This window comes from Ursus americanus, chromosome 5 (genome assembly GCF_024610735.1).
Source record: "Ursus americanus isolate L20-20 chromosome 5, mUrsAme1.1.p, whole genome shotgun sequence".
NCBI classification, from domain to species: Eukaryota; Metazoa; Chordata; class Mammalia; order Carnivora; family Ursidae; genus Ursus; species Ursus americanus.
Window position 1 is genome coordinate 26549539 of NC_142131.1, and position 13928 is coordinate 26563466.

The 13928-nt window shown below is 43.2% G+C and overlaps 1 protein-coding gene across 4 annotated transcripts in view; it reads right to left on the minus strand.

Moving 5' to 3' along the window:
• RASGRF2 (Ras protein specific guanine nucleotide releasing factor 2) overlaps nt 1-13928 on the minus strand; it is a 231173-nt gene that overhangs the window by 159429 nt on the left and 57816 nt on the right. For all 4 annotated transcript variants that reach the window (XM_087862029.1, XM_045796370.2, XM_045796369.2 and 1 more), the window contains exon 2: nt 5303-5409. In XM_087862029.1, the coding sequence (XP_087718155.1) occupies nt 5303-5409 (107 nt within the window). The remainder of the gene's footprint in view (nt 1-5302; nt 5410-13928) is intronic.

Genomic DNA, 13928 nt, shown 5'->3' on the forward strand with positions numbered 1-13928 from the left:
TAAGGAAGAAAGTGTTGAAGTCTCTTTCATCATGTCGAGTCTGGAGGCAAAGGCCCGACAGAACTTAGTAAAAAAAAAAAAAAATACATATCAAATGAACAAAATCCACATCTTCGGCTTTAAAGTAGTGAGAGCGTTACTATCACAGGAAGAATAAAAATATGGCTTCAGGATTGCTTTAGGCTATAACATTACTGCCCATTTCTGATTTTCTAGTCCTGTCGTTTCCCTGTGATACATGAAGCACTTTCAGCTTTTCTATGTAATCACTTTTCTTCTGATTTATAGGGGATTTCTCCATGCACATTCTAGAAAGAGCTGGTTTTATGGGGATGACGTGATACACAGTGTGGCCTTTAGTGTTGGACAGAATTTACACTATACACTTCACTCTAAATTAAGCCTCTATCCAAGTAAAAAGAATGAGGTTACAGGCACTAGGTGTTTAGTGTAGTTACTATGTTGGGGCGTGTGCGGCGCCCGGTTGTGTAAATTGTGGGGGAGGGGAGAACAACAGACGGAGGAGGGAGGGTGAAGAGAATGAACTACAGGCTGCCTCAGGCACATGTGATCAAAAGGACTGCAGGTAAAAACAGACCCAAGAGGCTGGAATAGGGCTTTCTTCAGTGGCCAAGAGGACAAGACTTCACTGAAAGAGTTAACTGGAAGATTAAGATTAAGTCTCTCAGTTTGTCAAATTCAGGACCCACAGGGTGAGGGAATGGGTTTTGTCCTGCCCTTGCCAAACTAAATCTGACTGGAGCTTTATGGAAAGGAAGCACACACCCAGCTCCTTTTCGCTTGCAAATGTCCTCCCCACTGAGAAAAGCCTGAGAGCCCTGGCCACCCGGGAGGAGAGTCAAGGTGGGGGTCTGAAGACAGTTACAATCGGAAAAATTAGAAAGCAGGCAAAAGACACAGTAGGACAGTCTCAAACACTGAAAGCATAAGCCATACCTTTGCAGGGAGAAAAAAAAAAGAAAAACTGTGTGCATTCCATGGTGCGCTGTACCAGGCACAATATTCTCTACGTCTCCAACTTGTCACAAGGCCTCCCCTAACCTGAGCTTTGGTAGAAACCCAAAGCCAGCTTTCCCCTCAGGACACACCCTACTTCTCTAGTAGCTTCTAATACTCATTTTCTCATATCTTACACAGCGAGGGCAAGGAGATCCCTCAGAAGGGCTCCTCACGGCCCCTTCCAGGCAAGCAGACCCTCCCATTCCCTGCAGAGGCCCTTCCTGACCAGGGCTCATCATCTCTGCCCCCCAAACCTGCTTTCATCCATCATTTCTTCTCCCAGGAAGTGACACTTTCCACGCTAGGGGCCTGAGAGATGTGTTAGATATCTAATACGGCTCGCATCCAGGCGGTCACAAGTCCCAGAGGAAGCCTATCTTCCACCCCATCTCTGGAATACTCTCCACTTCTCTTAACTGTCACAGACCAGGTCCTTTGGGTCTTAGGCTTAGACCAGAACGGGAAGCGCTTGGAACTTCCGCACACCTAGATCCTGTTCCAGGCCACGACCACCACCTAACTGCAGAGGCTTTGCTTGGTTAGTGTTCCAGCAGATGAAAAGTGGAGAAAAAGTGCTGTGGATGTTGTCTTTTCAGCCAATGAGCGCTAAGGACCCACAATTAACTGAGTCAATGTTTTTGACTGTCCTAACGTCAATGACTAAATCAACCATAGTAGACAGATAAGACCAAGAGGACAACAACAATAAGAAAAATCAGGTTATTAGGAATATCCGGAGTTCCATGCTCAACTACCAAACCACTTATGGAATAAGCATAGAACTTCAATGCCATTAAAATGCTCTGGCCTCTCTTCATCCAGACAAAAATAAGACTGAGTCTTGCTAGCAGCTTCCCATGAACTGGTGCCAATAATAAGTGATGGAATGATATTATAAATGTGCCAGTGTTCTAGAAATATAATATTGGCCAACTTCAAGAAAAACCATAAAACAAGCTTTCTGGACCCTGTCAGAGCTCCAAAATGAGAATATAATTTCCAAAAAGATTTTTCCTTGGGCCCCGTCTAAGGGAGAAAACATGCAACTCAACATCCTGCCAAATGCCCAGAGATCCCCTGAAGTCAAACTGGAACAAATAGGTTCAGCTCTGAGGCACAAGAGCCAGCAGCAAGAATGTGACTTTCATGGCACTCAAGGACACCATGCCCAAGCCACTACTGAGAAGACATCCCAGGAAAACAGCAGAGACCAGGAGAAGAGTTCTGAGCGGTCCCTGTTTCCATGCAGTGACGGCAGGACACTCAGAAAAGAACTGATCTTGGGCTAAAATAGTCATCAGTTAACCAACAGCTCAGACTTTTAAAAAGAGGGATCAATAGGGCGCCTGGGTGGCACAGCGGTTAAGCGTCTGCCTTCGGCTCAGGGCGTGATCCCGGCGTTATGGGATCGAGCCCTACATCAGGCTCCTCCGCTGTGAGCCTGCTTCTTCCTCTCCCACTCCCCCTGCTTGTGTTCCCTCTCTCGCTGGCTGTCTCTATCTCTGTCAAATAAATAAATAAAATCTTTAAAAAAAAAAAAAAGAGGGATCAATAAAACCATAATTATGGAGCATTTTTTATTAAAAAAGCAGTGGCACCCAGTCAACGCCATCACACTGTCCTCTGATATTCAGTCAACCCATCAGTTGTGTCTTTAGCCCAATGCCAAGCAAAACTGGCTGACAAACTCTTTCTCTGAATCAGCTTCATTAACTTTCTGGCTCTGCACATGTATGAACAGTCAGAATGAATTTCACAGATCCAAGTTTACACCACAAACTCCACTCAGACTTCAATGAAAAAGTTATCTTCCCTGATTTATAAAACAAAAAAAAAAATTAAGAAGCATCTCAATGCAAAAAGTCAAATATAAGAACTCAAGCAGAAAGCAGTCTGATTAAAAAGAAGTCATCAAAGAACCCAGTCCTGGGCCTCAAATCAAAGGAAAACCAAATCTAATGGACCAAAAAGTCAGGACATTAAAAAAAATCAATTATTCACTAAATCTTCAAATCCACAAGAGAATTTTGATCGTTCACTCACCTAAACCACTAAGGTGGCTTCTAAAGTCTGTCTCCTGACAAGACCACAAGTGCCTTGCTTTTGATCATATGTCAGTCAACCCCAAATACTGACCCACACCCACATATATGACAAAGCTCTCATGGTATAGGGGAAAAAAAACCTTACTTAAAATCTAACCATTTTTGAAGTAATTCACACTCTCTATTTGGTCCACCCCAGTATTGGCTTGGCAACTACAAAGGTAAGATATTTAGGTTACTAATAGTATCTGGCTTTTCTGAATGAAAAAAGGGGGGGGCGGGGGGGGGGACAAATACACATGTTTTAAGTTATTTACTTCGTTTTAATTCCCAGGTAGGAAGGAATTACACAGAGATTTTGTCTAGAAAGAACCCAAGAGTTCTACCTTGACAACCTGGTATTTCTTTCACCTTTGAAGACTTGACCTTCTTTCTATAGCAAGTCATTGTACATTACAGTAAAGTCTGGAGCAAAACCCTCAGACAGAAACAATGAGAGAAAAGACAGCTGAACGGTGTGCCAGGATCGTGGTGCAGACAAGCTGCCTCCGGGGCCCACTCGGAGAGCAGCATTTGGTGCCAACCCTGTGCATCTCAAAGAAATACTTTGAAGAGGAGGAAAGAAAATGAACAGAAATATTTTGCAAATAACATCTTCTACTCTCAACCCCAATCTTACATTAATCTATTTGCATCTCTGCATAGAGGAAAAGAAAAAGAAACAGAAAAGGGGAAGACCGAAGAGAAAAAAGACGGGACTAAAGACAGGTACAATCCAGAACTCCGGTTAAAGGCTCTGGAGTCAGATTAATCTGGGTTTGAAGCCCAGCTCTGCAGTTTAACAACTTCATGTTGGATGCTGGCCCATCTGCTTAATAATCATAAGCCTTTGTTTCCTCATCTGTAAAGTGGGTAGTTGTGAGGAATAAACAAAGCATGTAAAGCACTTAGCATGCTGCCTGACACAGAGGAGGCAGGTGGTCAATAAAAAGTAGTTGAAGAAAAAAGAGAGGTGGGGAGGGGAGGAGAGGGAGGAGACTGTCAGGGGAAAAAGTCTCAAGGGTTCAAGAAGAGTCTACACTCAGAACAAATGCCCCATCCTCTTTGCAATCAATCTGAAAATATTTCTTGGTCACCTACTACACAATTCGCACTGTGCCTTGTTCGGAAGTGAAGACTTCCCCTCCTCACTCTCAAGGTGCACGCGAACCAGCTCGAGACACGGAAATCACACAGGTGAAACATGTAAAAAAGCAAACCAACACAAAACCCTAAGTTGCCCTGAATTGTTAAATATTCTATGTGCAGTGACGCAACCGCTTCGGCAATTTCGCGAGAGCGCCTGTGAGGGCTACTTGTGGGGGACAGTTTCAGGTTCAGGGGCAGTGAAGACATGAACAGGCACTTAGGAGAAGCAGGGGGCACGTCAGGTGAAGGAAAGGAAGATGTGCCCCAGCTGGAGTTTTGCCATGGAAGCAGCGGGGATATGAGCAGGGACTTACAGAGTAACCAGAGACTGGACTAGGGAGGGGACAGGCAGGAAAGCAGCGAGCATGGGACGTATTTGAAGCACCAATGGGCTGGACTTAAGAAATGAATATGAAAAATACAAGAGAGGGATCTGCCTGAGTCTCTTTCAGATTTCTCGTTCTTGTTTGAGGTTGAGTGAGTTCTCTCTACCTTCCTGGGATTTCTTAGGAGGAAATAAAATCATACTCTTCTATCTCCCTAGATGGAGTCAGCATCAACCTTCTTGATAAACAGGTTGCCCAGGGCAGGGGTTACAAATGTGGGCTCGCCTGGCTCCCTGTTCCGGCCCTGCCACCTACCAGCTATGCGACCTCACACAAGCAAACCAACCCTCTGGGCTTCATTTTCCTTCTCTGTAAAAGGGGGTAATTATAATTCCCGCTCTCAGATTGTTGAGAGGATAAGCAAATCAATACAATTAATAAATGCTTTAATTGAGAAGCACTTAGAAGAGTACCTGGCACACAGGCACAATCCACAAAAGTGACCTATTATTATTATTACCGTTATATATATTACTTTTCATCTTTAGCTAGAATATAGCCATAAAAAGCTCAAAGAATCATCTCACACATCACTAAAGAGGAGGTACCAAGGGGAAACCCATCTTGGAATTGCAAGTTCTTCCAAAACTACAGCCAACAGTGAAAACTCCAATACGAGAGACCCAGGCAATCCAGTGTCACACAGAGGATTTGAATCCATACCTGGCTTGGTGAATGGCCTCCATCCACTCTTTACCATCCTGCTCCTCCTCACAGCGCAGCTCCAGAGGTTTCTGACCTTCGTGGCCAAAAAGAACGGTAAAGTAATACTGGAGAGAAAAACAAACTAAGTTTAGTTTTATTTTTCAAGCATGACCACATAATACAGTATTTCCCTACAAAGGGTATATGTTTAAAAAATGCATCAGCACTATATAAATCATATTTCAAAATGTAGTATCACTCCCAGTCCACTTGGCAATGACTTTGCACCTAGAAGATACAATAGGTTGCATCTTAACACCCTTCTGTGAGGTCAGCCCACAACACCTCCCTGGATACAGAAAAGATACCGGATAAGACTCTACATAGAGGCATGATTAAAATTCCTTACGGAAACTTCTAAACCTCATAAAGGATAGCAACAAAAAAATTTACTATAAATATTTTACCTATTGGTGTACTATTACAAGCAACCCTTCTGGGGTGCTTGGGGGGCTCAGTCGGTTAAGCTTCTGCCTTTGGCTCAGGTCATGATTCCAGGGTCCTGAGATCGAGTCCCGAGTCAGGGCCCCCCTGCTCAAAATCTGCTACTTCCTCTGCCCCTCCCCTCTGCTCGCACGTGCTCTCTCTGTCTCACTCTCTCTCAAATAAATAAATAGAAATCTTTATTTAAAAAAAAAAAACACAAGCAACCCTTCCAAAATCAAAAATAAGAAAAAGATGGCTGTTACCAACACTTCTATTTACTAATTCTGCCTGGCGGGCAATATAGAAAAATAAAGGAAAAAGGCACGAGACATGGAAAGCAAGGGAAAAAATCACTTTCACAGCTGATATAATTGTCTATATTAAAAGTTCATTGAAAAACTATTAGAATAAGAACACTGAACAAAATAGTTAAATACAAAAATACACAAAAGTTTATAGCACTTTGGTATAATATCAACAAACACTAGCTTAGTTTTGAAAACACACCATTTGCAATAACAAATACAAGTAACTTAAGACTAAGTATAAGAAAATGTGTTTATCACCTCTAAGAAGTAAATTAATCTATTATTTCAATGTATTTCAATAAAACTATCAGGAGTTTTAATTTTTGGTAGAATGTGACAAACTGAACCTGAAATCCACTCCAGAGAAGCTTTCACTTTCAACCAGTCTGTTTGAGGACCGACATATTAATTACCAAACTGAGACTGTCTGGAAAGGAAATGTGACTGGAGAGCTTTTTATTATACAAGAAGGATCAGAAAATACACTGGACCTGCCCAGGATGTCTTCCTGGGGCATAAAAAGAACCAGGCCACAGAACTGCTCTAAGGGAGAGCCAAAGCCAAACACAGAGTTCTTTCTGTCGTCCCACCTTCCCACCCACCCCAAGGTTTTGTTTATTCAGTGTGACAGTTACGTACTCATTTTTTTCAAATGAATTAAAAACCTTCAGGGCCATCATCTAGAGATAAGAATTTCCAGCATAAGGGGAAAGAGAGAGAGAGAGAAAGCAAGACACAGTCTCTTAATTACAGTGGACAAGCTGATGGTCACCAGAGGGGAGGTGAGTGGGACGATGGGGGAACAGGTGACAGGGATGAAGGAGGGCACTTGCTGTGATGAGCACAGGGTGATGTACGGAAGTGTTGAATCACTGTATTGTACACCCGAAACTAATGTAACAGTGTATGTTAACTAACTGGAATTAAAATAAAAACTTAAGAAAAAAAAGAATTTCCAGCACAATTTTACCAAAAAGAAGAAAACTGGCTAAGAGACTTCTCTGTACATAAATCATCGGTCCATTGAGAACTCTGAGTCATGCCTGTGCGATAATCCACCACACTTCCCACGGACAGTCCTAAGCCCCGTAAATGGCAAGCTGTCTTTACTTCTTAAACCTCTTGTCCAGTCAGAGCACTAAATGCTAGGAACCAGGGGGAAATAATCTGATGGAAAAGGCCACAGAGAGTGAGAAGAATTGAGTTTAGCACTGGATTCAATAAAGCTCCATTTAAATTTGAGAGGAAAAAAGTCGAAACTCAATAATATAACAAATCAGTGTCTTAAAGGTCAACCCTATAAGTGATGGCATTTCAGTAACTGCTGGCTACTGTCCAAGCTCAGTCATCCAGCCCAGGGAGAGGAAACGCTTAATGAACTGGCCCAAGCTACTGAAAGGCTGCACCCAGCACCTCGACAGCAACTGCTACTCTGAAACCCAATTAAAAGCCACCTTTCAAAGACAGCAAGGCAATTATATTAGCACAGGACCTCCAAAGGTTACGCCATGTCTCAGGCATAACAATGATGGTTTTGAGACGTACATGTTATATTTCCAGGAGTTCACTTAACAAATTCAGCTCAGCTACCAAAAATTAAACAGTGCCTCTGCACATACCTGCAAATTCTTTGTTTTTAACCCCTCGTCAAAGTTTTCATTGCACAGAATATTCTGGCCTCATTCTGATACGAACTTAGTATACCATGGATCGATGTGTCGGGCCTGGGGCTTTAAAGGTCCCCTTGGGGATCAGAAGTAGCAGCAGACACCCTTGACGGTACCCTGGGACCTCAGACCTGTCCCGCTGCAGGAACCTGGAGGAGAGGTTCCAAAGTACTGGGTCATTGTCAAATGCAAGGAGGAATTAAAACAATGATGACCTTGTTTATGTCTTTAAATTTAGCATCTACAATGACAGTGAGTTTCTCTTCCTTTTCTTCCTAGATAGTCTCACCTGTTTCCCAAACCTATTTCTCCAGGCAGATTCTCTCCCAGGTGCTAGCCCCATATTTCTCCTATTAGACAGCATTTCAGTCAGATCCAAAATTGAATTCATTACCTTCCCTCTCTTCCTCCCATCCCCCAAACCTCCTCCTCCTCCCCTCTGCCCTCACAACTATTCCTGCTCCTCTCGTCTTTTCTCTGTCAAATAAATCTTTTTTTTTAGACTGCTTTCATTTTTTAAAGATTTTATTTATTTATTCATGAGAGACAGAGAGGCAGAGGCAGAAGGAGAAGCAGGCTCCCCGCTGAGCAGCCAGCCTGATGTGGGGCTCCATCCCACGACCCTGGGACCATAACCTGAGCCAAAGAAAGACGCTTAACCAACTGAGCCACCCCATCAAGTGAATCTTTATTCAATGGTTGCCCCAACGAGGAACCCCAAAGTCATCTTCAACAACTCCCTCTCATCACCCCCACATTTGGTTTCACCAAGGCTCACTCGTAGGACTCTCTTCTGGCTTTTATTATCCCTCACCTAGACTACTGCAGCAGCTCTACCGCCAGATGACAAATATGACAGCTTCGAAATTCACTTGAAATTCCTTTATCTAAAGCTGACCTCCCTCCTTCCTTGTCTCCTGGCCACTATGATAGCCCAAAGTGGAAGGTTAAAGGCCCTTCCCAAAGGAAGACAGGATGACCTAGAGAAGTCCCAGTGAGTTGGGAACACAAGGAGAAGTGAGGAGGGAAGAAGTGGTCAAGGTAAATAGAGAAATCAGGAGACAGAGACATACACGGTACGGCTTCTCCCCACTCAGGGCTAAAATCCCAGAAGGCGGTGAGTGGTTAAAAGGGTTGATAACAAAAACCAAAAGTCAAGCTGCTCGCTATGCTTACAAACCCTTACTGGTATTCTCAAACACTAAGAGCCAATCTTATGCAGGCTGAAAATGCCCTTCACTAATTGGTTCCATTCTCCATCTTTCACCTCGTTTCCGTCTGTTTCCTTCAAGGCATGCCCAACTCCAGCCACAACAAGATATCACTCCCACCAGAAGACAAGCTCCTTCCTCAGCCTCACGCTACTGACAGTACCACGGGTGTGAATCCTGACTCCCCAAGTGGTAACTCAAGAACCTGGGCAAGTCACATAACTCTCCCAAGCCTGAGTTTCCTCCCAGGCAAAACAAGGGCAATGACATAGACCTGACAGGATCAAATTAGCTGACGCGCAGTGTCTGGCACACAGTAGGCACTTCACGAACGTTCATTCCCTTCTCTATCAGTGCACCTTTGCCTTCACACACCTTGCTTCTTCTTTCATCCCCAGCTTGTTCTCCACCTACAAGTTCTTACCAAATTTTCATGACTCAGGTCACCGAAATGTCAGTCCTCTGAGAATCTTTCCCTGGTATCTTCTGGCAAAAAGGAGTCACTCTGTCCTCTGGGTTTCAGTACCCCGTATGCCCTCTTCTTGGACACCTTGGAGCTGTCCACGTGTGTCTCTCTTTCCTGCCAGCTTTGTCCTTTTGTACCCTTGATCCTAGCACTGTGCTAGGCACACACGAAGTCCCCGGTACTGTCTGATAAACAAATGATCACCAGTAAAGAAAAACGAAGTCTAATTAACACATTTGCTTCAAACAGCCACAGGTGATGATAAATGCCATGACTATATAATCATATCCAGGTGGCTGTCCAGAGAAGGGATTTAAAAAGATTGCTTAAACTACCAAGAGGTTTTTTAACCTAAGTATGGAAAGTCAGAACTTACCTACAACGACCATAAAATGCCAGAAAGAACACAATGAACAGACCTAGCACATTTAAATGTTCAGGGTCTTTTGGGTATCTATTGTAGCTTTGTACGAATTTTCATTTTTCTGTTATTATAATGGGTTTGCTGTGGTTTATGCTATGTGGTTTTGCAGAGAGAACAAATGTGACCCGATATGAAAACACAGGCTCACTTAAAACTCTCGTCCTTAAGCTCCTGTAAGTTAGAAACAAATTTATAGCCAACAGTGGCAATTGTTGAGGAATAGGACTACAGGACCACTTTCACTTTCTACATTTCTATATTGTTCGAATCACAATAAACACATACAGCTATATAACCCAAAAACAAAAAACACATGCTCATTCCATTTTTAAATTGTTGGAGTCACTTCTAACAGACACATTCAGCTATATAATCAATAATAAAGACGCCTATTTTAAAAACTATGTTCACATCTTTAAAATAGAACCTATATATCTAGAGAAAGTAAATTACATTGGTCAAATCAGTGATGTTCAAGGCAGATTCAAAACTACCGTGGTTTTTAATAAAGTATACAGCAGAAAAATAACTTCTTTTTAAAAATGCTGTTCCAAAAATAAATAAATAAATAAATAAACATTTTTAAAAAATAACAATGCTGTTCCAGATCTATTACTATTTGGATGGTACTGCACGGTTTTAAATTACTACGTATGTTCTTGAAATTTTTCACTTTTAGATTAAGAGAACACCAGCCCTCTGTCTTCAGCCACTGGAGTCAGAAACTCTTCCTGGTATCCCTTTCCCAGGGCCCCTGCCAAGGAGGAGGGATGGGAGACGCCCCACAGGAACCCGCAGTGGTCTTCTCCTTTGGGCTTTCCAGTTGCCTGACCTGGCAAGTCAGACACAGGATGGATAAAGGAATGGGAGCCTTCCAAATTGTCCCTGGCTGGGTGACTTACACCCATGAGACTAGGGATCCTGATAGCACAGCAGCCTGGCGGGGGGGCAGTGCCTCTGGGATCACAGCAAGGCTCTAACACGGGATGGAGCTCTCCATCTTCACTTGGCCTTGGAGTCTGGCCTCTGAGCCCCTGGGAATGTGAACAACACTATTCGGTGGCCCTTTGCAGCCCAGAGCATATTTCTCCCCATTTCGCTCATGGGTTGCTATGGCCCTCCAACCCAGTCAAAGGGGAGACTCCATTGTTTCTGGATGTAGAGAGAAAGCTGTGTACAGCAGTCTAGGTCCATTTTCAACATGATAATAAAGTATGTGGTCCTGTTATTCTTCCTATGATTCATTACCTCCTGCTCTTTCTCGTTCTTTCTGTAACTGCTTGTAGAGTGGAAATAAAATACATCCGAAACATTTGCTACACTGATGAAATTGAGTTCTTTGTGCTCTATACTACTCATCTTGACTCTGAGGAGCTCAACTTCCCCCAAGCTGACAACTGAGCTATCTTTAACATGCACAGGAACTCCAAATAATGTTTTCCCGGCATATGACTGGCCCTTCGAAGAGAAAAGTAGCCTATCCCTGAGCCCTGCAGGCACAGACAGAGCCCTCTAAATTGGCTGTGCTGCCACGGCCCTAGCGTGAGAGAGACAGAAGACAGATGGAAAGCAACAGTCAGGTGGACATAAAAAGGGGGGGAATACTTCAGGTTTCTTGATACCATTCTCCTCCTCAAATTCTCACTCCCTGGTATTCCTGTCATTGAAATGGCACTTGTAAGGTACCTCTCTACCCACGGCATCGGCTCACCATTGTGCCGGCTGGTGGGGCACTAACTGAAGAAAAGTCTAAAGCTTTATGCCCTTGACCCAGCTCCAGTGGTATCCAGGATAGAAAACATTTCACGGGGCGCCTGGGTGGCACAGCGGTTAAGCGTCTGCCTTCGGCTCAGGTTGTGATCCCGGCGTTATGGGATCGAGCCCCACATCAGGCTCCTCTGCTATGAGCCTGCTTGTTCCTCTCCCACTCCCCCTGCTGTGCTCCCTCTCTCGCTGGCTGTCTCTATCCTGTCGAATAAATAAATAAAAATCTTTAAAAAAAAAAAAAGAAAGAAAACATTTCACTCTCCTGCCTTAGTGATGGTTTTTCTCTCCTGGGATCATTTCTTTACCACAGTTCTATCTCACAGGCAGTTTCAGCTCCAAAGAAGATTCTGTGTAAATTAAAGCAGACCGATTTCCCAACTACCTTGGAGACTCCGTCTTTTCATAACATAGTTATATGGTGAAGCCCTTCATTGTTAAAACATATGTCAAATCATCCAACTACGTCCTCCAGGTTTTCTTAGAAACAAAGATCTAAGATGCTAAAGGCTTTCTTCCTTCCTGTTGGTTTACTTCCTTTTTAACTCTGAGATTCAGAGGCCTTGCCATGGGCATATTCACTTCAGTACAAGACGACTTCACAGATTTACCCCAGCATCTGAGCAGGCAGCGGGATTCTGTGGAAAGAGCCCCAGGCTAGAAGGTGGGACATCAGGTTTTTCCTCTTGCCTCTGGAGACTGTGTGTGAACTGGGTAAGTTCTTGTGCTCAGTTTGTTCTTGGGCCAAGGTGAAGACAAGGCCACTTCTCCTACTAACCCCCAAGGTAAAGATCAAATGCAATCATACATCTCAAAGTGCCTTGAAAGGCATGAAGCGCAACTTGTCATTGCTGTGGGGATGGAATTGCCAGATCTCACTTGGGAACCAGTCATTTCAAGTCTGCCTAGGACACTGGCCTTGGTCCAGATCCACAAATCTGGGAAATTCAAATGTTCCTTCCTTTTTTCCCACTGTTCTTCTCGGATAAAAGTGCGTGGGGAAAAGGAGAAAAGGATGTATTAAAATTATTAGCCAGCACACTGGGTACCTGGTAATTAAGAAGAGGTCATACTGTCTTTGTTGTGGTGGTTGGTGGTTGTTTTGTTCTTGTGGATTTTTTTGTGGTTGCTTGATATTCATGATGAAAAGATCCTTAATTCTGCCAAAGACTTAGAAGCTTGAAGCTTCGATGACATGCAAGAGTTTGACTGGTCCCAATAGAAGCCAATGCATTGACTGTGAACTTGAAATGATGAGTATGACAAAGTAAAATCCACACTATGTTGTAATATCAGTTTTTAAGAACTGACTCGGAATATATTCTTCTATTAAACATATTTTAGGTTTTAATTGAATAAGAATTTAACTTAGAAACCAGCTCAAGGAGTAAGAGTTTAACTGCCTCCTACTGTGGTTTTCTACAACCAAAATACATTGTGTCTGGCTTCCAAATTTCATAAAGAACAGAGTTAAATTAAACTGTACCCATTTAAGAGTGACAAAGACAAGATGCCAGAAAACCTGTCATTTTAAGAATGGCTAAAAGAACTTGAATATTTGGTTGCTCTTCAAATCTTCAAGAGGCTATCATAGAAAAGCTGGAACAGAGAAACTTTTCATCGACCAAGGGATCTGAGCTCCCATAAATCACCAAGCTTACTGAAATTTATGAAAAGGGAGGCATGATGCATGGTGGCCGAAGTCATCATCCCTGACTGGCAAGGGAAAGACAATGATTCTTCTCTATGTTTCATTAAGTCTCACACAAGTTCCTGTCTTTCTTTTGTATTACCACTCCAGACAGGGATGGACATTGTTGAAGATAACATGTGATCTCTGTGATTGACTTCACTCCACCTCCAGCCTTCCCATTTACTTAGTATCGAGAGAGAGAGAGAGAGAGAGAGAGAGAGAGAGAGAGAGAGGGAGAGAGAGAGACATTTAACTCTGGTCAACCAGAGACATCTAACTGACTGAGCACACTAGAGAATTCAGTCACAATTGTCACAGCCTTCTCTCACAGTGAGATGATGAAACTTTATCATCTTGACAATATCCATTCCACCCTGGCCTCTCACAAACTAATCTGGGCCCCCTAACTTCACAAGTTCTAAATAATGAAGCCCCCAAAGCCCCTTTACTTCATACCATTTTCATCACTTTCTCATTTCAACCATTGACTTTATTTATTTTCCATTTGCCAAGCACATTCTCATTTCTGCCGATGGTATATACAATACAAATGTCTGCTGTTAATACCCAGGGTCGTTAGTGCCATGTGGCGGAGAGGAAAATACTTGGACACAGAGACAAGTAA